The sequence below is a fragment of the Suncus etruscus genome, chromosome 9, assembly GCF_024139225.1.
Source record: "Suncus etruscus isolate mSunEtr1 chromosome 9, mSunEtr1.pri.cur, whole genome shotgun sequence".
Taxonomy (NCBI): domain Eukaryota; kingdom Metazoa; phylum Chordata; class Mammalia; order Eulipotyphla; family Soricidae; genus Suncus; species Suncus etruscus.
Genome location: NC_064856.1, coordinates 95,886,588 through 95,911,385, shown reverse-complemented (window position 1 = coordinate 95,911,385; position 24,798 = coordinate 95,886,588). Strand labels below are relative to the sequence as shown.

The window sequence follows — 24,798 nt, the reverse complement described above, 5'->3', positions numbered from 1 at the left end:
CTCTTTTTTCATATCTCCCAGAGTCATTAGAAGCCAGACACCCACCAAGATGGTGGCACTACCTACCTGTTGGCATTCTCCAGGGTTTCCACCTTCTTCCACAGTTCATTGTTTTCTGATGTAAACGTCTCCACCCTGCAGGGCAGAGCCACACGATGCTCAGGGGAGTCCATACTCCTGCTGCTCCCTTCCTGGGCCAGCCTCCCCCATCTACAGCCCCTGCCCATTCACTGTATCCGCTCTGGGAGCTACAGTCTGTGCCCTGGTTCCCTGGGGGAGTTGGGCAGGGGATGGGTCCAAATATCTTTATTTTTTGTTTGTATTTGGTCACACCTGGTGGTACTCAGTTCTTACTCCTAGCTCTGCACTCAGGGATCATGCCTGGCAGTGTTTGGGGAAACAATATGGGGTGCCGGGGATTGAAACCAGGTAGGCTGTATGCAAGGCAAGCACTCTCCCCACAGAACTATTGCTCCTGTCCCTTGCATCCAAACCTCTTACTTCTTTTCTAGACACTCCACGTATTCCTTCTTCTTTCGGCGGCTCTCCTGGGCGGAGATCTAGAGGGGAGAAGCCCCCACACAGGGGATATTGTGGTCACATTACCACTTTCTGAACCCCCTTTCACCATTTCAGGGCTGGCCTTTCTAGGGGTGCTAAAGTCCCCACCCACCCAGGCAGCCCCAGAGCAGGAGCTGGGCCAGGCTCTACCTTGTTTTTGATTTTCCTCCGGACCCTCTTCAAGGCCTTCTCCTCAGCTTTGGTGAGCGGGAGTTTGGTGGGGATGGGATACCCCTCGGCGATCAGGGTTCGCTTCTCCTCCTCCGTCAGAAGGAGCGGCCCCGAAGTCCCCTGCAGTTTCTGTGGAAAGGAGGATAGAGTTGTCCCCAGCTCTAGGAAGGGCTTCTCTGCACTGTGTTCTGGCAGACACCTCACTCCCTGGACACAGACCCAGTTTTCTCATCTGGAAAAGGTAGAGGCCTAAGTGGCACTGAAGAGGTCAGGGATGGAAGCCCATGTATTAGGATTCAATTCCCCTGGTTGGCACTCAGATGCAAGATCCAATCCTGAAATCTACAGTCCAATTTTTGGATGTTTGTTTTTTTTTTTGGAGACTAAACCTGGTCGTGCTCAAAACTGACTCCTGGGTCTGTGCTCTGGAATCACTTTTGGTGGACTCAGGAACCATATGGGGTACTTGGTGGATATTGAACCCAGGTTGGCTGCATGTAAGGTGAGAGTCCCCTGCCTGCTTTACTATCTCTCCAGCCCAGTCTCCAAACTCCTTCTTGGGGTCTCCCAACCATCACAGTCCTCAAAGCTCTATAGTTTTCATTTGGTGGGGGTGTCCTTAGATCCATCCTAGGACTTTGTACCTATTTCCAGGGAAATCTGTGCTTCTCGGGTCTGTGCCCCAGTCAGAACACCTCAGCTGCCTCTGGTAATCACAATGTCAAGTTCTAGGGTTTTTTTTTTTTTTTTTTTTGGAAGGAGGGGAGCATCACTCCTGGCTTACAACTCAGGGATCCTGGCTGGGCTCAGGGGATCTGATCCTATGTGGTAGCAGGGATTGAACTAGATTGTCTGCAGTAAGACAAGCCCCCTACTTGCTGTACTGTTTCTCAAGTCTCTCAAAATCTACTTTTAGCTCCTGACAGCCTGGGGTGGGGGTCTCATGAGCCTCCATTTGTTTCCTATTCACAAGAGGCAGAATTAAAGGGGTCTTACTCCCACCATCAGGGCAGGATCCTCCTTGACTGCTAATAGGAGTGAGAACCAAGTTTGGGGGACCCCAGACCCTTCCCTATTAGCTCTTAGTAGGAATGGATTGACTCAAAGCCAACACCCTGTGCCCCTGTCCGGTCCAGAACCCCCCTTGCTTACGTGTGGGGCGGTGAGGAGTGGGGAGCTGGAGATGGCCGTGGAGGAGCGGGCCAGGGGCCGGACAGGGCTGGAGGGGGGCAGAGAGCGGGGACTCTGGGAGCCGTCGCTGTCACTACCATGGCTGCTGGGGGGCGTTGGTGGCATCTGCACCAGGTCCTCTGGGGAGAGAGAAGGGAGCCAATTAATGGGGTGACACCCATCTGTTGGACACCAGAGTAGAGTTTAGCAGGGCACAAGAACCCAGAACAGTGGGGGGCAGTGTCTTGAGCTGTGACGTCAGAAATCACTCTGCCTACTCACAGAGACAAGCCTGAAGCTGCTTCCAGGAAGCTGTCTATCCTTGCCTCCCATCCCTGTCACCCTTCCCTGCCACCCCTCCCACCTGCCTCCTTGGACTCTGGTCCTGCAGATGGACATCACCAGGGCTGAATCCTGGGGTCCTTCCCTGGATGTACAGCATCCAGGCTCCTTTTATATGGGGGGGAGGCACATGGCATTCCTCAGGGCTTTCTCTTGACTCTGCACTCATGGATCATTCCTGGCAGGACTCAGGGAATCATATGTGGTCCCAAGGATCAGGATGAAATCCTTGATCATGTGCAAGGCACCTATACTCTCTTTCCAACCCAACCTTCTGGAACTTAACCCAGGTTCTAAAACACAGCAGGCATTTCATCAGTGTCTGAGGGATTGATGAGGAGGTGGGGAGATTTGTTTAGCTGTTTTTCTTTTCGATTAACTCAGCCCCTTCTCCTCTTTAGGAGAATACCAGGAAGCTTCTGGTATTCTCTAGTCTCCCTGTCAGGCCAGGGATGTCAAGTTCTCCTGCCTGCTAGGGTTTTGCCATCTTCACTCAGCCCAGAGCCTTGCTGTGATTGGCTGAGGCCCTCACTGTTCTATCTTTTTGGATACAGGAACTGTCTTTTCTTTCTGCTTTTCACGTTCCTGAGAAACCCAGTGGATTCTTGTTAGATGCAGGGATGAAAGGAAGGATGGATGGAAGGATGAACGATGGGTAGATGAGTGGATCTATGAATAGATAATAAATGGCTGAACAATGGATGAATGGATGGACAGATGGATGGGGAAATGGACAGGTGGACAATAGACAGACCAGGGGGAGGGCTGGCCAGTGATGGAGGGTTATAGACTGGGCTTCAGTTAGTGAATGATGGGAGGGGCATTGACAAAGAGAGTGGAGAGTATAGACATCCCTGGTGACAGTTATAGACTGGGGACAGGGGACAGGAGGGCAGGGCAGGGAGGGAAGCTGTTGTGAGCATGGTAAGTGACATTAAAGAAGATGAATGGGCTGGTCCAAGGGAGTAAGGATGTCACTTGCCCAAGACCGGGGATGGCCTGTCCCTCCCTGGACACTCTTACCTTGTGTCACTTTGAGGAACTGATTCACCTCCTGGGGCTCTGCTTTGATCATTGCCAGCTGAGTCATCTCGCCTGGTGCCTGAGGAAGAGTCAGGTGGAACCTCGTGTTCCTGAGGCTGCCTCATATCAACCCACCGAACCTCCTCCTGCTGGGCCCACAGCTCCAGGCGTGGCCCAGAGGCAGCAGGAGCTGGTTCTCCTGCTGGGAGGAGCCAAATCCCTTCAGAAAATGGTGGTGGAGCTGCACAAGCTTGATGCTCTAAGAGAGAGGAGGCCCACCCTGAGCAGCACGATCCATCGGGCATGTGGGTATAACACAAGCAGGGGAGATGATGCCAGCAAAGTGCTGGGGTTCCAGGGAGGGGGGAATGATGGCTCAGACTGAGGTCTGGGCAGCTGTAGAAAGTGGGTCTAACCTATACCGAGAAGCGCTCCAGCAAAAGGCTGCATGCCAAGGCCAAGCCAGGAAAAGTTTTAGTGAGGAGAGGGGCAGAGGCTGGGCAGTGGCCTGGGCTTGGATTCTCCAGTGACTGAGATCTGGAAACTTCCAGAATACCTGAGTGGACTAGGGGTAGGATGGTGGGGTGAAGACCAGAGATTTGAGGCAGTGAGAGGTCTGAAGCAAGGGACTGTGGGTATTTGAGTTGTACTTGAAATAAGTCTGCCTTTCTCTCTCCCTTTCTCTCATCTAAACTCACTGTTCCAGAAGGAATGGGAACTCTGCAGGGACAGGACGACCAGCACGCATACATGTGGTGTCCTCTTTGATGGAGGCACCATGCTGGGGGCTGATTTCAGGACCACCCACTTTCTCCTAAAATACCATCCCTACCCCCTCCTGGGGTCTGCAGTCAGCAGAGACATGGGGGTGGGGTGTGAACACAGATCCCAGGATCATGGAAGATGAGTAAGAACCGCAGAAGGTTGGAGTTGGCAAGGAATCTGGAGATTCCCTGGTCCTAATCCCAGCTCGAGCCTCAAGGGACAACTTGAAGAACTGTGATGGGGAGAGGGAGGGGGCCCAGGGCAGATCACAGGGTGTCCTGGTGACACAGTTGGGTCCTGGGCCTGTGCACCAGTCAGGCTGAAACTGTGGGCTGAGGGCACTTCCCCTTCTGTCTGGGCAGGGCCTCAGCAGTCCCGGCTAAGGTCATGCAAGTTCTTCCATATTGACAGCTGACCCTGACCTCAGGGTCAGAGGAAGGCAGAAAGGCTAAACTGCCTTTTGCCTTTTTTCTTTGACGTTTGGGTCACACCCAGAAGTACTCAGGAGCTACTCCTGGCTTTGTACTCAGGGGTCACTCCTCGTGGTGCTGGGACATTGACCTGAGGTTGGCCACCTGCAAGGCCAGGCAGGGCCTTACTTACCTACCCACCCCACCTGTACTGGCCCCAGGCTGGCCTTTGCCCCACTGTGTGGAGCTTCTGATACAGATGGCCAGCAGGGGGCAGGCCAGCTGCATTCTCACCCCAAGATTCTAAGTGGACCCTTCCTGGGCAAAGAGGAGTAGAAGAAGCACATAAGCAGTAGCTAATGTCCCAATTTTGCAGAGAAGGAAAGGAGAAGAAGGGGTCCTCTGTGTACCCTAAAAGCCGCAGGATCCTGGCAAGGCCTTTTGTAGGTCTGGGCCCACTTTCCCAGCAGCTGTAGAATGCTGCCGCTGTGACACTCCTGGGTTATTCGTGGGCATAAAAGTGGGTTGACAGACTAACCCTGGGCCAAGGATACTTAGCTGCAATACTCGGTCCCACATTTGGCCCTGACACAGCATGTTCCCCATGCTGGAGGCCCTCAAGCATTGCGGGATGACCCTTATGGTCCCCAGCCCCACAGGATCCAGGTAGTGTTTCATCCATCCTCAGCTCTCACGGCCATAAGCTGCTCTGCCCACCTCAGAGCAGCCCGGGGGCCTTTTGAACACTATCACTCCACCTGTCCATGAAAATAAAATAGGATTCTTGGGGCTGGGGAGATGCTCAAAGGGCTGGAATGCAGGAAGCTCAGTTTCCATCCTGTGAACTGCCAGGCACAGGATACATCTTAGTTCTGAATCTTTTTTTTTTTTTTTTTTTTTTTGGTTTTTGGGCCACACCCGGTAACGCTCAGGGGTTACTCCTGGTTATGTGCTCAGAAGTTGCTCCTGGCTTGGGGGACCATATGGGACACCGGGGGATCGAACCGCGGTCCGTCCAAGGCTAGCGCAGGCAAGGCAGGCACCTTACCTTTAGCGCCACCGCCCGGCCCCTTAGTTCTGAATCTTACTGAGTGTAAACAATGAAATAGAACTCAATACATATATGGTGGTTTTTTTTTTGGGGTGGGGGTCACATCCAGTGGCACTCAGGGGTTACTCCTGGCTCTGCGCTCAGAAATCTCTCCTGGCAGACACAGGGGATCATATGGGATGCCGGGATTCAAACCATTGACAGTCTTAGATTCGCTGCGTACAAGGTAAATACCCTACCACTGTGGTTTATTGTTGTGATCTTTCTTCCTTTTAAATTTTTTTGTTTGTTTTTGGGTCACACTCGGCAGCACTCAGGGGTTACTCCTGGCTCTACGCTCAGAAATCGCTCCTGGCAGGCTTGGGGGACCATATGGGATGCCGGGTTCGAACCACCGTCTTTCTGAATGCAAGGCAAACGCCTTACCTCCATGCTATCTCTCTGGCCCCTCTTGCTTCCTTTAAAAAAAATCCTGACACCTGGAGAAAACAAGGTGTCCTGGCTGGCTCCATCTGTGAGTCCTCCCAGATGCTCCCCCCACCCATCCCTGGGTTCTGTTTTTGCCCCCCAGCAAGGACTCATCTACTCTGAGAGGCCTCAGGAGACAAGTCCAGGGTGACATAAGAGGCCTGACACTTGAACCCTTCAGTCCCCAACTTGTCCCCATTCCAGAGTCTGAGGGGCTGTAGCCAACCTCTTACCCCAGAATCTCTGGGCCCATCCTCCTGTCCTCCCTCCCTCAGACCCCAGGCTCACCTGGTGGGGAATGGGCAACCTGGACAGGGGGCTGAGGCCCAGCAGCGGGGCAGGGCCCACGGCAGTGGCTGCAGCAGTGGTGGCCATGGTTAGTGGATCTACAGGCAGCTCCGGGGTTTGTTCCTGCTTCACCATGACTGAGCAGAGTTTGCGTCCCAGCAGCCAGGCTCCGTGTTCCACTTCTGTGACAAGAGAGCAACACCAGGGCTCAGGGACAGCTAGAGCAAGGGGCTCTTAGCAGTAGGACACTGGCTAGCACCAGGGTGAGGTGAGAGGCTGGGGTATTGGAAGGTGAAAGGAAAGAGAGGGGAGACCCACTGAAGGGTAAAAGCAGGGCAGAGGCCTGAAGAGGAGGAGGAGCTGGCATTTTCTTCTCTCCTGTTTTTGTTTTGGAGCCACATTGGCAATGCTCAAGGCTTACTTCTGGCCCTGCACTCAGGGATCACTCCTGACAGGCTCGGGGACCAGATGGGACGCCCAGGACCAAACTCCGGTAGGCTGCATACAAAGGAAGCACCCTACCTGCTATACTCTTGCTCCGGCCATTTTCATTTCTGCACCTGACTGAGTGGTCAACAGACAACAGACCTGGGAATCTTGGACAACAAACTTGGGTCTCTCCAGACTAGTGGAAACCCTAAGGCCAAATGCTGCAGCTCTCTCAAAGCTGACACTGCCCCATGGGTCACAGTGGCTGGGATGAAGTCATTGACGACCTTCCAGCTACTGCTGGGCAGTGACTAAGAGCCAGTGACTATTGACCTATGTAATGCTAGTGCTGGGATCTAATGGAGAGCCAGTGGAGAGTTGTGTTGGAAAGGGGAGCTGGGTTGGAAAGGGGAGAGAAGGACAGGATAAAACAAGTTTACAGGGAGGGAAATGAGGCCTTGGAGACAGGGCTGAGGGCTATGAATTTTGATCTGAAGTGGAAGCAACTGGAGAGGTTTTTTTTTTTTTTTTCTTTTGGCCACACCCAGCAGCTGGCAGGCTGCTAGGGGGTGACCATATGGGATGATGGAAATCAAACCCAGTTCGGCTGCATGCAAGGCAAACACCCTCCTCGCTGGGGGGTAAAGAGAGAGAAAGGGAGAGAGAAGGAGAGAAAGAGAAGAGAGGAGAGAGAAAGAGAAGGAGAGAAAGACAGAAAGAGAGAGAGAATCCTACAGGGTATGCCTTGCATGCCGTTGAGACAGATTTGATCAGCTCCTCTAAGACCCACCAGGACTGGTCCCTATCACAGAGCCAGGAGTAAGCTATGGGAACTGCTGGGTGAGGCCCCCCAAATCCCGGGGAGATGACTCAACAGGCTAGAATGCTTGTGGGAGCTCTGGGTTCAATCCCCAGCATGGCACGGTCTCCAGAACCAAGAGCAAACTCTGAGTACTGAACTGGGAGTAGCCCTTGAGCATCAATAAGCGTCCTCCCTCCTCCCTCCCCCCAAATCAGCAGATAATAAAAGTTCCTGCTAAAATGGACCCTGGGAGCTAAGATGAGGGCTGAGTGGTGGAAGTGGGGAGGAGGTAACATTCTACAGACAGACTCTGGGGGGAAGAATGATGTGCCTGACCTTTGACTGAGGTCAGTGTGAGCGAAGGGTAATGTTGATTCAGGCTTTTTAGGGCATCGCCCACTTTCTACCCCACCTAGTGGGTCTCTCCTCGGACACCAGGCTGGCAGGCCTCACCCCTTCCCTCCTGTCCAGTCAGCCCTGCTCATGGGGAACTGCACACAGAAACTGGCCAGAGAGGCCAGGAGAAAGGCCAGCTGCAGGGCACAGTTAGAGGGGATGTTGGCCTTTGGGGGGCTGTGGGTGAGGAGTGGCTCACGGATCCCACCTCAGAGGCCACGCCCTACCCTTCAGGAGCAAGGAGCATGCGGGCCTGGCACTGAGCCACAGGCCACCCCTAGGCTCCAGGGACACCCACAATCTTCCCAAATTACAGGGCCAGCCTGCTGGCCTCCGGGAAGCTGGGCCCCACTAAGGACCCACAGACAAATTGCTCTAAAAATAGACTTGGGGTGGCCTGGTGGGGGTGGGTGGCCTGAGGAGTTGGCATGGGGGGAGAGTCTGGCCTCCATGCAGGGTGAGGCCTCAGAAGCCCCAAGGCCTGGAGCCACCTAAGTGCCCCCACCCAGGAGGTGCTTGAGAAGAGGCCGGAAGGCTTGACTGTGGCCCCAGAATCTCAGAGATGCACAAAGAGCAGGAGCAGGCAGAGCAGGCTCCGCCTGGCGACTGCCTCGGGCAGGGATTCTGCCAGCCTGCAGTGCCCCCCTCTGGTTCCTCTTGAGTTCTGCTCATTCAGAGGAGATATGAAAAGCCGATGAAGAGAACATTGTCCTCCGCAGGGAGACCAAGTCGTGACACTGGTCATTGTTCAAGTCATAACTGACTTCATTCAGAAGGACTTTTGGAGAACCAGAGAGACAGCTTGACAGGCGTGAGTGCAGATGCCTTCAAGCAGGAGGTCTTGATCCCTGGAAGTGTGGGTGTGACTCCAACACCCCCCAAATATAAAATAAATGAAAGACTTTGATGAGCTACTAAGGCTAGCCACTAATAATAAATCTATCATTGTTATTGAGTTATATAGACATTTAAATTTAATCCTGACCAGACTTCTCAAGGTACATGTGATTTTTTTTTATTTTATTTTATTTTATTTTATTTTGTGTGTTGGGGCCACAGTCAGCAGGGCTCAGGGCTTACTCTTGGCTCTGTGCTCAGGGATCACTCCTGATGCGGCTGGAGCGGGGGTGGGTGGGGGTGGGGGCTTATGAAGTGTTTGGGATTGAATCAAAAGCAAGCACCCTGTCCACTGTCCTATTTCTCTGGCCCTTTCATTTTAGAAATGACAAAGCAGACCCAGTGAGGTTAAGTAACTTGTTCAAAGATCACATGGAAGCTGGTAGAAGCAAGGGGATTTATACCCAAGATAGTTGATTTCCATGCTAGTCCCCCCTTACTGCCCTTGAGGCAAACAAATTTGGGGGATATCAAGAATCTGAAGTCTAGAATTAGACTTGAATACTCCTATCTAGGCTCTGTATTTCAGTGTGTGTGTGTGTGTGTGTGTGTGTGTGTGTGTGTGTGTGTGTGTGTGTGAGTTTTGTTACTCTCACAAAGGAAGACCATGATCAAGGTGGGTCCTAGCTCACCTATAAAGGATGAGGAACAGGGGCTGGAGAGATAGCACAGTGTAGGGCATTTGCCTTGCATACAGCTGACCCAGGACGAATGGTGGTCCAAATCCCAGCATCTTATATGGTCACTGGAGCCTGTCGAAGCAATTTCTGAGAACAAAGCCAGGAGTAACCCCTGAGCGCCGTCGGTTGTGAGCCCCGTAAATATGGTGACATACAGGCTGCTCAGAACCTGGAATGTTCTCTAGAAATGTCCTCTGTTATTTGCATTTGCAGATGAAGACACTGAGGCTGAGATACCAGGAAGCTCTGCCCAGGGCTACATTGCCAGATCTGACAAGGCTGACCACCTGTGCTGGAAGACAGGCAGAAAGGGAGCCTGTGTGATGGTTCAGTTTGGAGTCTGGAAGAAGGATCATCTCAGGAGAGGAGCTCAGAGAGCCCTTTTTCTTAAACAGGGCTGAGGGAGGGGCTTTAACTTCAAGAATAAAAGGAGGGTGCAAAAGTTTCTTGCAGCTGGCATCTTGGAGGATATTACAGTAGGAGGTAAAAGGTTCCAGAGTTTTGGAAACGTGCCCACATTTATTATTTAATTCCCTTCACTGTTTCCTCTAAACCAGTGATTTTTCAAACCCAAGTGTGTGCTTAGAACCACCTGGAAGGCTGGGTCTAAATCCAGGGTTCCTGACCCAGCAGAGTAGGGGCCAGAAATGTACATTTTAAGAAGTTTCTATAATCCTTTGGTAAAAACTTCCCTTGAGAAGTTCCTGTGTGGGTTAGTTTTAGTAAGGATGAAAAGGCTAGGCTTGGAGTCGGAGTGAGAATATGGTCGTAAAGTGTTTGTCTTGCATGTGACAACCCCGGTTTAATCCCTGGCACTGCATAGGGTCCCGTGAGAACCTCCAAGAGTGAGATCCCTAGCACACCTGGGTGTGGCCCCAAACCCAACCCAAATGAAATGAAATTAAAAATTCCTAGACAGGAACAAGGGGCCAAGCAACATAACAGCAGGTAAGGTACTTTCCTTGCATGCAGTTGACCTGTGTTCAATCCTTGACACCATATCTGATCCCCTGAGACCTCCAGGAATGATTCCTGAGCGCAGACCCAGGAGAAATCCCTGAGCACTGCCAGGTGCACTCCCAAACAAAACAAAGGTCAGGCCAGCTTTCTCCCCTGAGAGGTGTCTGTAGGGATGTTTTAACCTGCAGGGAGCCCCCTGGAGTCTCTTGGAAGATCAACCCCCTCACCCAGCTCTCTGTTCTGCACCCTGCTCCTTACCCTGGGTAGTGTCCTCCATTTTGATGGGTACCAGGGGACTCTGGGGTGCAGAGTCTCCGCTCAGCGAATAGCTGTGCTCCGCCTGGATGCCCGGCGTGGGCGCGTCCAGCTCCATGTCCAGGAGAGGGCTCTTGTCGGCCAGCACCGGGTCGTCAAAGAAGCTGCTGAACAGGTCATTGGAGAAATCCTCCATGTTCTCTACGAAGTGGTCCAGGTGCTCAGGAAAATGCTAGGGAAGGATGCAGGGAGATGGTGAAGGCTTAGTCTAACTTGGGATTGGGTGCAGATGCTGTCGTAGGGGTACCCCCATCACTGCCATCCTCTAATCCATATTTCTCTTACTCTTCTCATTCTTTTTTTTTTTCTTTTTTTTTCGTTTTTTGGTTTTTGGGCTACACCCGGCCATGCTCAGGGGTGACTCCTGGCTGTCCGCTCAGAAATAGCTCCCGGCAGGCACGGGGGACCATATGGGACACCGGGATTCGAACCAACCACCTTTGGTCCTGGATCGGCTGCTTGCAAGGCAAACGCCGCTGTGCTATCTCTCTGGGCCCCACTCTTCTCATTCTTATAAACAGCCACCACCACCAGCAGCCTCTCCATTACTCTTCCTGTCCTCCTTCTTGAACTGTCCTCAGCACTTCCCTAGCACCCACTGCTTTCACAGCCCTGCTATTCCTCACCCCCACCCAAGCCCCCACAGGCATTATTTTCAAGGGGCATCTGTGGGTGATAGGGAGGAACCCCAGATGCTCTGGATTTGGAGAGAGAGCTCCATGTTTTGCATGTGGGGAGTCTGCGTTTGATTTCCAGTACTCGAGGGTCCCCTGAATATCACCGGGAGTGACCCCTGAACACAGAGCCCAGGAGTAGCTCCTGAGCACTGCCAAGTGTGATTCTAACACAAAATGATAAAGAATCCCTAGAGAGGAGACAGGACTGGGCCCCAGGATTGGCTCTATGCCCTGGGTAAATCTCTTTGATTGTCGTCCTCTCTGCTAAATGAAAGGACGAGTGCGCCAATGCCATCAACCTTGTGTCCCAAAGGAAAGTTTTAAAAAGTCGGTGCATGATCTTTTAAAAGTTGGTGCATGATATGCCAGGTGGTAGGGCTCCCAGGGCCTTAACTGAGTCCCCACTATCCTCAAGCCTTCAGGGCCCCCTTTTCCAAGTCATCCCTGGTGCCAAGAGAGCAGGCTCACAAGCCATGTTCCTTGCATTTGCCTCCTGGCCTCAAGCCTTCTTGCTTATGACTCAGTGCCGTTTAAACTGTGGGTGGTGACTCATTAATGGTTGTGAAATCAATTTAGTAGGTCACGACCAGAATCTCAGAAAAAATAAAGCAGACCAAAATAGAGTAGAAACTATCAGAGCGCATTGAACATAGTGAGGCTAAATACCCCACGATATTTTTATCTCAGGCATATGTGTGTTTGTGTGTGAGTGAGTGAGTGTGTGTGTGTGTGTGTGTGTGTGTGTGTGTGTGTGTGTGTGTGTGTGTGTGTGTGCATGCTGGGTAATGATGTAAAATGTATTTCTTAGAAACAAAAAAGTCGGAAAAGCAGTGATTGCTTTGATTTGGGGTAAACTAATTAACTGTTTCATTTCCTCTACCGTACCTTGGGGACCATAATAGTTCTTATCTGTTAGAATTGTTGTGAGGTTTAAACAAGCAAACACATGGAAATGACTGAGAACAGACCCCAGCACTTAGCAATTCCCCAACAAATGTTACGTCTTATTATTAAAAATAGGGGCTGTGGAGCCGAAGCAATAGCACAGTGGTAAAGTGTTTGCCTTGCATGTGGCCAACACGGGATAAACCCCAGTTCGAATCCAGCATCCCACAGGTCCCCCGAGCCTGCCAGGAGTGACTTCTGAGCACAGAGCCAGGAGAAACCCTTGAACGCTGCCAGGTGTGACCCAAAAACAAAACAAAAACAAAAAATAGGGCTAGAGCGGTAGCATCGCAGCGAGGGTGATTGCCTTGCACTCAGCCAACCCAGGTTGGATCCCTGGCATCCCATATGGTTCCCAGAGCTTGCCAGAAAGTAATTCTTGAGTGCTGCTGAGTGTGGCCCCAAAGCTCTCCCCAAAATTATGTCTTCTTTGGGTCACACCTGGCAGTGCTCAGGGGTTACTTCTGGCTCTGCATTCAGGAATTTCTCCTGGTGGGCTTAGGAGACCATACAACCACAAGCAAACAGAATGCTGGGAATTGAACTGGGATTAGCCCCATGCAAGGCAAGGCAAATGCCTTACCTGCTTTACTATCCCTTTCAGGGGTCCTCAAACTTTTTAAACAGGGGGCCAGTTCACTGTCCCTCAGACCATTGGAGGGTCTGACTATAGTAAAAACAAAACTTATGAACGAATTCTTATGCAGACTGCATATACCTTATTTTGCAATGAAGAAACAAAACAGATACAAATACAATTTGTGGCCCACGGGCCATAGTTTGAGGACCACTGCTTTAGCTCCTTCACTTTTTATTATAAAAGAGCTGTCAGGGCCTGGAACTAAGTAGTTTCTTTCCTTTATTCATTTGTAAAGAAATATTATTACTATCCTGCATAGTTTTCTCATGGGAGATGAATTTGCTGTGGGGTTTGGAAGAGATGGTGGAGGCAGGAGCTATTGCAGGCTCTGGGGTCCTGTCTGGTGCATGCTTATAGACTGGCTTCTGGGAGATCGTTAGGAACCCTGGGTTCCTGGTCTCTCTGGCTTAAAATACTTGGAACTAGTCCAGAGGCTGAAGCAGAGATGGCCCTGGAATTCAGTCCAGGGGGCTGGGTGCCTGCAGTGTTAGGGGACCACACAGATTCTAATGTTCAGGACTTGCCTGCCTCCCCCAGCTTCCTTTCTTGCTAAGTGCCTGCATTCCTAAAACTCAGTTTCCTCATTTATGATAAAACTAGTTCCTACCTTATCACGTTGTCTGAAAGATGGATTATTTTTGTCAGGCACTTACTATTCCTCTCCAGTGATTAAGAGGACAAACTGAGTAAACTCATGTCACCCATGCAAACATTGACACTGAATACACAGAACATTTACACAGTGCCAGACTCAGATTCTCAGTTGAGACTGGAACCAATGAGAGGAGGTGGTCTGACCTTCCCCTAAACAAAGGATGCTCCGAGACAAAATGAGTTGAAAAAGTCCATCAATTTGGGCCTCTCCTCTCTTTACAGCTGGCTGGAAGTGATCACTGTCCTACATTTTTGTGATTGTTTCAACTTTCCCAAGAGCTTTCAGATGCATAAAATCTACCCAGCTACCACAGAGGAAGAGGAAGCTATCTGTTCGTGCTGGGAATAGCGATTCCAATGTATTTTCTTGTTTTCTTTTCTTTTCTTTTCTTTTCTTTTTGCTCTATCTTTATGTATGTGCGTGTGTGTGTGTGGGGGGGGGGTAGTTGGGTCACACCTGGCAAGTCCTTAGGGCTATTCCTGGCTCTGCTTAGTTAAGGATGAGTCCTGAAAATGCCTAGAATACCATATGGGGGGGGGGGCCGGAGAGATGGCATGGCCTTAAGGCGTTTGCCTTGCATGCAGAAGGTCGGTGGTTCGAATCCCGGCATCCCATATGGTCCCCTAAGCCTGCCAGGGGCGATTTCTGAGTGTAGAGCCAGGAGTAACCCCTGAGTGCTGCTGGGTGTGACCCCAAAACAACAACAAAAAAGTACCATATGGAGTATGAAGTTTTGAAATGGGGCCCGTTGCACGCAAACCAAACATGTTCACTCCTGTACTGTCTCTCTGACCCAGAATTCTGATGGATTAAACTAGGAAAACGAAATCCAGAGAGTAGAACAAGGAGAGTTCTCACTGCCTCCTGTATCTCCAACCACAGTAGACACCCCCAGTTCTGGAACTAGAGTTTGGCTAGATTGCTGACACCCGAAAGAAGGCTCTCCAGCTTGTTCACCTGCTCTATCTCAGCACCCACCCCACGGGCTTGCTAGAAGCAGGTTTGGGAATGGTACTCTAGGACAAGGCCATCAGTAGGACATATACCATTCCTCCTGGGTAACAGTACTAAGCCTCTAACCTTGTCTGAAATAAGAGTCACTTTAATGCCAAATGAAGGCCATTTTTAGGGTCCCCCCCACAAGATACTCCTTGGCCATTGTCAGGACTGAGCTAGTCATAACCATCCACAGAGCCAGGGCCACCCAGTGCTTTCAGTTCACCCCTGCTCATTCTCTCAGGGTCTCTCTTAAACCCCAGTGTGGAGCCCAGTGTGGGGGGAAGAGGGGGGCAGGCAGTGAGTCAGCCACGAAGGTATTTCCCCAGCAGCTGCTTCTCAGGCGATAAGCCTTTGCCAGGCCCTTCCTAGGGGCCTGGGAGAGGAGGGACCCTTTCTCCAAGCTGGCCAGGGGTCCCCCAACGATTCTACTTCAAGTAGCAGAGCCAGGTTCTATTCAGAGACCTCTTCATGGGGGCCCCTAGGAATCTGCCAGAGCCCTTCAACCCCCACCCCACCTGCTGGAAAATGCAATCAAGGCCCAGTAGGAAGAAGCTTCCAGAGGAGGGGCTGAGTCTTCCAGAGAGACAGAGTGAGAGCAGCCAAGGGGCAGGCAGGCGGGGGTGGGGGTGGGGGTGGGCTATGCAGACCCTGACCTCAGCCATGTGGGTTTCTTCCTAGGCTGGGTGGACCCCTGATGGCAGGCAGGCATGTCCCATCACTTCCAGAAACTCTCCCAACTGCTGGATGGGCTTGCTGGATGTTCCAGAGATGGAAAACCATCTATGTAGGTTCCAGAGTTGGTGTGTGTGTGTGTGTGTGTGTGTGTGTGTGTGTGTGTGTGTGTGTGTGTGTGTGTGTTCCCATGTACTCTGCAGCTATGGCAAGGTTCCTGGTCTCTCTCCATCTTCAACTCTCTCTCTCTCTCTCTCTCTCTCTCTCTCTCTCTCTCTCTCTCTCTCTCTCTCACCAGCTTTCCCTCCAGTTTACACACCAAAAGTTCTCATTTGAGGCTAACAGATAAGGCCAGGAAACTATAAATCTACAAAAGTCAGTGGTGTGGTCCTCATTCTTGGGGAGATAGGATCCTGCAAGGGGTCAGCGGTCCGTCTATAGGGGCTCCTTTCCAAGCATTGGAGCTAGGAAGCCAGAGTAGGAAATATTATGATTTGTTTCCCTCCTCGTTAAAGATTTTTTCCTACAGTCCTGCCAACATAAGCTCCTTCTGGGCTGCAGCTTCACAGTGGCGCCGGCTCTACTTTCTTGAAGGAGAGGCCTCGGGGCCCTCCCTGTCGGTGCTCAGGGGTGACTCCTGACTCTGCATTCAGGAATCACTCCTGGTAGTGCTCGGGGGACATTACGGAATGTCGGGGATCGAACTCATAATCCGCATAATCTAGTATCACCCCAGCAGCCCGACGTAGGCCCTTTAAATGAAAGAGGAGGGTGGGGCTCCCAAGGTTAATGTCCGAGCACTTGGGATTCCCCACACCGATCCCTTCCTGCTCATTGGTGGGATCTGCAGGGTCCCTGACCAATGGGAAGAGGCTGAGAGAAGCCTGCTGGACCCACTGGTGAAGGGCTGGTGTCGAGGGTGCCCCCCCAGGCTCTGCAAGGGTTAGGCAAAGGTTGTTGTTGGTGGTAGTGGGATCTAGTACCAGGTCTGGCCTCTTGTCATCGCCTTCATTTGGGACAGTGACAGAAGTGGCCCCTTTGAGCTTCCAGGTGTGCCTGCTGCCATGAACTTCCAACAAGAAACTAAACATAGAATTTGCTCAAAGTCCCCGACCCCAGAGAAAGACCTGGCCCAATTGTGAAGTTCCCTTCTTGGTTCCTGGAAGAATTCTGCACCCCTGGGTGCAGGAGGAGAGGCGATGTTTCTGGAGTGATTCTAAAAACTATCTTCTCCATCCCCTCGGAAGAAAGAAGAGATCTGAGGGCACTGCCTCTGCAAAGGGCAGGAAGTGTGGAAGAAGGGTCTCCCCTGAAAGGAGGTAGTGACACCATCTCGTTCCTGAATTCTGCTCCTCCCCGCCCCCAGCTGATTCAGCTTGTTCTGGGGAAAAGGAAGGAGGAGACAAGGAGACAAAGTGGGTCCAGACTAAGCTGTGGGATAAGGAGTGGGGGGAATCCCCAGCCCGGACATTCCTTCTGAGAGAGCTCGAGCTCTGGGGGGGCATAAAAGGGGGAGCGGGGCTGAACGTCCTTTCACATTTCCCCCCTTCCCCATGCTAGTCTGCCACACCACACACACACACACACACACACACACACACACACACACCCCACACACACACTCGAATTCCAGGACAGTTACTTGCCTCGTGGTCACTAGAAAATTGCCTGTCTTGCAAACTGATGGCCACTAGTCTTGAGTCATTGCTGTGCTAGTGGGGGCGAGGCAGAGGTGGCCCCAGGTCTCCTGTGTCTAAACCCTTCCTTGACTTTTTTTTTTTTTTTTTTTTTTGTGGCTTTTGGGTCACACCCGGCTGTGCTCAGGGGCTACTCCTGGCTACATGCTCAGAAATTGCTCCTGGCATGCACAGGGGACCATATGGGACGCCGGGATTTGAACCGATGACCTTCTGCATGAAAGGCAAATGCCTTACCTCCATGCTATCTCTCCGGCTCCAACCTTCCTTGACTTTCAAGCATCGTCCTGCAGATTTTTGGGAATCCCAACCCCAGTGTCAAACTGTCCAGTGAGGAGGAAAAGGCACAGGACTTAGAGGGCCTTAGTTCAAGATCCGGCTGTACTCAGACAAGGGGACAAGGGCATTGGGTGGGTGGGTCCTCTCCAGGCCTCAGTGACCACTGTGCCTCCAGTCTGCTCAGAAGTGGGAGCTGTCTCCCTTCATGCTGGCCCCTCTGGACTGGGAAGGGAGGGAGTCAATTCTTTCTGTCCTTGGGACCAGCCCCTCCCTGAGCCTTCCTGGCAGGGCTGGGGGATACAGGGGAGCACAATGTTCCAACCTCCAACCTCGAGCTCAACCCCCAGTCCCCGCAGACCCGGGGAAGGCGGCTGCTGAAGTTTCATATTTTCCCCCTACCGAACTATTCACCACAGCCCAAGTCCAAATAAGCAGGAATGCATGAGTGTGTGTGTGTGTGTGTGTGTGTGTGTGTGTGTGTGTGTGAGCATACTTGTGTGCTCTCAGGCTACACAGACATGGACTGTGAGATTCCTTCTCGCACAGGAGAACACCACCTCTTTGGCCCTAGCAATGTGAGATCCACAATGTGAGATCCCTGGTCACAAGCAGACAATTCTATACGCTGCCTGGTACAAGACATGGTCCAGACTCTAGGATACCCATTGAGGATGCATGCACTCAGATGTACACAGTCACACACTCACACAGTCCTGACCGCACTGGGCCATGTGATTGAGACGGCTGAGTCATGGGGTCCCCCAGTGAGGACCTGGGGGGCAGTTGTCTCAGACTGGCTTGGACCAAGGACAGTGAGGTTTGGGATTAGAGGAAGGGTAATATGAGAACTGAAATGTCTGTTTTATTTTTGTTTTGGGGACACATCTGGTAGTGCTCAGGGGTTATTCCTGGCTCTGCTCAGGAATCACTCCTGGTGGATTCAGGGGACTATATGGGATGCCAAGGATCAACCCCGGGTTGACCAAATGCAAGGCAAAGGCTCTGCCTGCTGTCCTATCACTCTGGCCCCAGGGGACTAAACGAATAAGGCATGGTTGCCAAGAAGGGGGCATCAGGGCAGGCTGGCACCCACCCACTGGCAGGCCTCTGCAGCACACTGGTATCTGCCATGCAGGTTCCCAACCAGCCTCTGGCATCTTCAGACCGGGCGGTCCCTGTATAGTGGTCCAACCCTGGGGTGGGTGCCAGGTGCTGTCTGGCAGATGGGAGGGATGGCATTAACTGCCACCCAGGGTTGGCATTAACTATTTCTGGAGGATCCCTTCAAGACAGCTCAGGACACTGGCCACTGTGTGCCAGGGCTGGTCCTGGGCCCTCTGAAGAATAAGAGCATACAGGTCCTCGTCCACCACCCATGCATTTGTCCAGAGTTTACTGAGCACCAACTGTGTGCCCAGCCCATGGCAGCTGAGCCCGTGCCCAGCTGAGCATAGCCCGATGCTTGCAGGCAAAAGGTTCCTAATATGCAAGCTTTGTACCCCATGAAAGAAGATGGACCCCAGCCCTGAATTCTAGTCTCTCCCTAGGGCCTTGGCTATGTCACATCTGGGGTGAACTCACATCTCCCATTCTCTTATTGTTTCAGCACACTGGAGATGGGGGTCCAGCTGTTTGCTGACTGGCTGACTGACTGGGGTTCATAAAAAGGAGTTGTAGAGAGTCCCCTCTCCCCTCTGCAGCTGATCTTCCAGGAACCAATGTCCTGAATTCCACTCCGATTCAATTGCTCTTGCTTCAGGCAGAGTTTCCATGTGCCTGACCTCCTTTCTGCGGCTCCTTCTGAGGTCTATGGGGTCCATTCACTAAGGTTTTTTCCCACGGCCACTGTGTTATCAAGTGCCAGCCATTCCAGGTATACCTGGAGGCTACAGCCCCCCATTCAATGCTGAGCCAACTGCCCCAAGCTCCTAGGCTGGGCTCACAAGGTACCCACAGGGCCTGGTGGCTGAGCAGCCAAGCGGGCCTCTGTGTCCCAGGCCAGCTGGAAGGTCCTGCTTGGCGCCTGGAGCCTGCCACCCGCCTCTGGCCAGAACGCCTGGCTGCTTCCTTTCCTTCTTGCACTCTGCTCCTGCCCGGCTAGCTGTCCTCAGGTTTTATTTTGGGAAGAAGCTGCCATTCTCTTTCCTCCTTTCCTTCCCTTCCTTCAGGGAAGGTCAGGACTCCTGGGCTCATCAGTGGATTGGGCTATGTCTCCAGGTCATGAGGTCTGTCCCACTCTGGGCTTCTGCAGGCCGCCTGCAGACTCCTCGCCCCTTTCTCTCCCCCTTTCCCTGCCACCTCGGGCTTCCAAGTCTCTGCCCTCCTCCCCACACCCTGTGTGACTCATGCCTGGCCCTGCCCTTCTTCAAGTGTCCCACTGGTAGCCAGAAGCAACAGTGACACTTTCAAGGGCTGAAGGGACTCTCTGGCATTATTCATGAATAATTAAAAACCCACCCTCTAATGCTGCTTCAGGGTTCTCAAACCAGGGGGCCAGACCCAGCCCTTCCTGCCCTGGCTCTCAACCTGCTACTGTGCAGTAGTTTTGGCCAAGTGCCCTAGCCCGGCGGAGCCTCTGTCCCAGGTATGAAATAGGAGCATGTGTCTCCGGCTGCCAGGGTGCCGGGGGAGGGTCTGAGGTAGCGTCTGCAAAGTGCTGGAGCCTCTGCAGATGGAAACCAGAGTGGGGAAGGAACTGGCTTTGCCCAGGGGCTCACCTATCGAGGTGGGCCTCTAACCTCAGTCTTTCTGACTTCCAAAAGAAGAGGACAGAATTGACATCAGCCCCAAAGAGAAATTTACCGTATTTTGGGGGGCAGCATACCTGGCTATACTAGGGTTACTCCTGACTCTGCATTCAGAATCACTCCTGGCAGTGTTCTGAGGACTATATGGCATGCTGAGGATCAAAACTGAGTCAGCAGCGTATAAGGCAAATAAATGCCTTACCTGCTGTGCTATCACTCTGGCCCCAGAGGAATTTTTCTGAGAGATTCATTCATATTTCTCAATTCGGGGGTCTTCGGTAGCTATTACCCACACCACTCATCAGGGATAGGGGTAGGAAACTGGGGAGGGGGTCCTAGCACACAGCCCCCAGGTGCAACCCATCCTGCAGAGCTCGGGGAGGAGGGGGATTGCTGGGTCCTCACATCACAGAATGAGGAGCTGAGCCACAGCTGGGCGGGCCAGCTGGGGCCCTTCCAGCCAGGCCAGATGTCTGAGGAATGTGCTGAGCTGGGAACTACCTCGCGCCTTCCCTCACCACCCCCAACCCCTCATCCCCTCATCACTGGCTCAGCCCCCTTGCCCCCCTTCACCTCTCCATGGAAGGCTGCCACTGCCCCTTGGTGCCTAATCCTTGTCCCTCTAGGGCTCTGAAATAGGCTCTCAGTAGGCAGGAACTCCCTCCCCAATCCACTTCCCACAGACCCCCAGCAGTTGACTTTGCGGGATGGGGGGGGGGGGATGAGAGCCTGAGCTAACTGGGAGGGGAAATTCTGAGCAGATTAGCGCCTGCCAGATCCCCAATGTGGAACTGATTTGTAACCCTGGGAGAGAAAGGGGTGAAGGATCTGGGGCGGCCAGGGCAGGGCCGGACCCCCTCTCTGGGAGGATGATGAAAGGGGTATACAGTCCGGTCCGAATTTCAAGGAAATTAAGTACCAGGTGGGGGTTGCGTTCAGGACTTCCAGTCCCCTTCCCCTTTTCCTCCTTGGGGACAATCGGGCCACTTTTGCAGGAAGAAAAAGGGGCCTGAACTGCAGAAGGAAGTGGGGAACCCTGTGAGGGTCCTGGGGCCAGGCCAGGAGGCAGGACACGGTCTGGGCTGCAGCTCAAAGAAGGACAGCTTGTCCTCGGGGAGGGTGGGGTCCTTGGACCAGCAGGGTCAGCCTGGCTTTGCCTGAGTGCCTGGGATGCAAGTGTTCGGGGGACTGGCACACTGGCTGGGGGCGTGCACAGAGAGTCACGCCAGGTCACCTCAGGACAGGGGGCAGAAGTGGGAAGAAACTGGGAGGGAAGGGACCACTTCAGTGGACGTTTGCCCCTTCCTAAGGTTGAGACAGTTCGGAGGACTTAGGGGCTCCGTCCTGCCTGCTGAGCCAACTCCTGGTCCTTCTTTCTGCATGACACTCAAGCTCTGGTATAAACTGAGAGTTGGGGACTCTTACTTTTCACTTTCCACCGAACCTGAGAACATGCCATGAGCTCCATGGCTGCAGGGCCTTTGCACATACTGTTCTCTGTGCCTGGAAGGTCTTTGCTCTCTAGCCCTACTCACCAACTCTGGTCATCTCTTAAGGCCCAGAGGCTATTTCCTCTAAGGAAGACTTCCTTGATCACCCAGTAGAAAAAGTTCTCTCCCTTTTGTACCACTTAGAAGCATTCAGGTTACAGATTAATTTCATGCCGGAACTCTTGGTACAGCGGGACCCATCTCTCCTACACTTTTACTTCCTTGAGGCTAGAAGACATTTCTTCCTTGAGTAGGATCAGCACATAGTAGTCTAATAATAGTAAATTTTTTTTTTTTTTGGTCATACCCAGCAGTGCTCAGGGGTTACTCCTGGCTCTATGCTCAGAAATCGACTCCTGGCAGGCTCGGGGGACCATATGGGATGCCAGAATTCGAACTGCTGTCCTTCTGCATGCAAGCCAAATGCCCTACCTCCATGCTATCTCTCCAGCCCCTAGAATAGTAAATCATTAGACTTATATTTATAATTATGAAAGCTTTTATATATATATATATATTATATAAGCTAAGAAATAACTCCTAGCTCTGAACTCAGGAATAATTCCTGGTGGGCATGGGGGAACCATATAGGATGCCAGGGATTAAACCCAGTGAATCTTGTGGAAGGCAAATGCTCTACCCACTCTGCTAATGCTCTGGCCCCAAGATTGCTATTATTATTATTATTATTATTATTATTATTATTATTATTATTATTTTGGTTTTTGGGCCACACCCGGCGATGCCCAGGGGGTTACTCCTGGCTGTCTGCTCAGAAATAACTCCTGGCAGGCATGGGGGACCATATGGGACACCGGGATTCAAACCAACCACCTTTGGTCCTGGATCGGCTGCTTGCAAGGCAAATGCTGCTGTGCTATCTCTCCAGGCCCACTAATATTATTTTGGTGGCGGGGTGGGATAGAGTGGGGTGAATATGCACAAGCGGCAATGCTCAGGGCTTGCTCTTGGCTCTGCACTTAGGAATTATTCCTCTTGGTGCTTGGGGGACTGACTCTATGGGATAGTAGGGCTTGAAGCTGGATCAGGTATGTGCAAGGCAAGTGCAAGGCTGTGCTATTTCTCCAGTCCCTATGAGAGCTAATATTTATGTGTTAGGTGCTTTCCAGCTCCTACCACACGGGATCTCACTTATGCTTCAGAGAGAAGGTACGTGCCCTTAGGGATGTCATTTTGTGGCTGAGGAAACAGAAGCCCAGTTTCAAATTCAAGCAACTTTCAGTTAACAAGGGGTGGCGCTGGAGTTGGAATTTCAACTCAAGTTCCAATGCAGGACTTGTGCTCTAGGAGGGAATGTTTTAGTTTAGTTTAGTTTTAGTTTCCTGAGTTACAGCTAGTGGTGGTACTAGCTCTGTGCTTAAGATCACTTTTGCTGGTGCTCAGGAGACCATGGGATGGCCTCCAAAAGAGCAAAACTCAGCCTTGAGCTATCTCTCTGGGTCCCAAGTAGTAGTATTGTTGTTATTGTTTGGTTTGGAGTCATACCCGAAGATACTCAGGGATTATTCTTAGCTCTGTCTGGAGATCCATGATGTGGTGCTGGGGTTTGAACCAGGTCAGCTGCATGTAAGGCAAGAACTTAATCCCTGTACTCTCTCTTTGATCTGATTTTATTTATTTACTTACTATGTCACACCGAGTTACTCCTGACTTTGCAATTAGGAATCACTCTGGGTGGTGTTCAGGGAATCATATGGAATGCTTTTTTTTTGGGGGTCACACCAGCAGTGCTCAGAAATCGCTCCTGACAGGCTTGGGGGACCATATGGGATGCTGGGATTTGAACCACTGACCTTCTGCAAGCAAGGCAAACACCTTACCTCCATGCTATTTCTCTGCCCCCAACCATATGGAATGCTGAGGAAGGTATCCAGACTGTGCTACCTGTGAGGCAAGTGCCTTATCCACCATACTATTTTTGGGGGCCCTGATTATGATTATTATTTAATAGAGAGACCACACCCAGTTGGTGCTGGTGATAAAACTCAGACCTTGTACACAGTAAAAATGTGATCTCCCTTGCTCCCAGCATTTGTTGTTGTTGTTTTTTTTTTTAGTTTTTTTTTTTTGTTTTTTTGGGTCACACCCGGCAGTGCTCAGGGGTTACTCCTGGCTCCACACTCAGAAATCGCTCCTGGCAGGCACGGGGAACCATATGGGATGCCAGGATTTGAACCAATGACCTTCTGCATGGAAGGCAAACGCCTTACCTCCATTCCATCTCTCTGGCCCCTGCTCCCAGCATTTGTGACTAGACCAGCGTGTTGAAGGAACAATCAAGGTATCCAGTAGAGGCCCAGATGAAAACTTGCCTCCCCCTCTCTCAATGCACTGGACAGATGGATCTGCAGTTTTGTTTCATCCTTGGGCTTCCCTCTTCTGATACCCAAAAGACAGAAGGAACTTGGTTTCCTTAAAGTTCACCCAAAAGCCCGTTTCTGCTCTGGAGAGGTCAGATTGACAGGGAAATCAAGTCCCTAAACTTCGTGCTCACCAGTGAAACAGGTGACGAAACACTGTCCTGCTAGCTGCCAGCGCCGGGCTCTGCCTTCCAGGTGGCGTCATGCAAAAAACACCCCAGGATGTGCTGCCAGGCACTGTGCTGGGTCCTCAACAAGATCATCTAATTGAGTCTTCAATCCCAAATTCTGAGGTTGGAGAAAGAACACAGAAGGGAGGGCACTGACTGTACTTGGTCCCCTGAGCCTTCCAGGAGTGATTCTGAGCACAGATCCAGGAGTAAGCTCTGAACACCACCAGGTGTGGCCTCCAAACCAAAAGAACCCCCTTGTTCTGCTGTTATGCCTCCTTTGTGGATTAGGAAAATGAGCTCAGAGGGGTGAAGACACTGCCTGTCTAGGGCTGGTTCTGGAGCTGAGCAGGGCAAACACTGACCAATAAACAGTCCCAGAGCCTGTCCCCAGAGAATGTGCCAGTGCTTGTTAAGAGGCCGCAGAGATAGCACAGCGGTAGGGCTTTTGCCTTGCACACAGCCAATCCAGGATGAAAGGTGGTTCTAATCCCAGCAGCCCATATGGCCATATGGTCCCCCATGCCTGCCAGGAGAGATTTCTGAGCGCAGAACCAGGAGTAACCCCTGAGTGCCGCTGGGTGTGACCCAAAAACCAAAAAAGAAAAAAAAAAAAAAGAGATGTACTGTGTGGCCAGGGGCTTAGAACTATGGGTTTGGGGGCTTTCTGAGGGAATTAGTCCAGGGTACAGGGAATTTGGCACTTCACAGGTCGTCT

General features: G+C 51.8%; 2 protein-coding genes across 2 annotated transcripts in view; one reads left to right on the top strand and one right to left on the bottom strand.

Moving 5' to 3' along the window:
- Window positions 1-24,798, top strand: part of PEX16 (peroxisomal biogenesis factor 16) — a 561,216-nt gene that overhangs the window by 43,695 nt on the left and 492,723 nt on the right. The gene's annotated exons all lie outside the window — the stretch shown is intronic.
- CREB3L1 (cAMP responsive element binding protein 3 like 1) overlaps window positions 1-24,798 on the bottom strand; it is a 39,398-nt gene that overhangs the window by 6,515 nt on the left and 8,085 nt on the right. The window contains exons 2-8 of the mRNA XM_049779990.1: window positions 10,672-10,900; window positions 6,250-6,431; window positions 3,268-3,346; window positions 1,885-2,042; window positions 712-861; window positions 502-560; window positions 67-135 (exon numbers count right to left, since the gene is read on the bottom strand). Coding sequence (XP_049635947.1) covers window positions 67-135; window positions 502-560; window positions 712-861; window positions 1,885-2,042; window positions 3,268-3,346; window positions 6,250-6,431; window positions 10,672-10,900 — 926 coding nt within the window. The remainder of the gene's footprint in view (window positions 1-66; window positions 136-501; window positions 561-711; window positions 862-1,884; window positions 2,043-3,267; window positions 3,347-6,249; window positions 6,432-10,671; window positions 10,901-24,798) is intronic.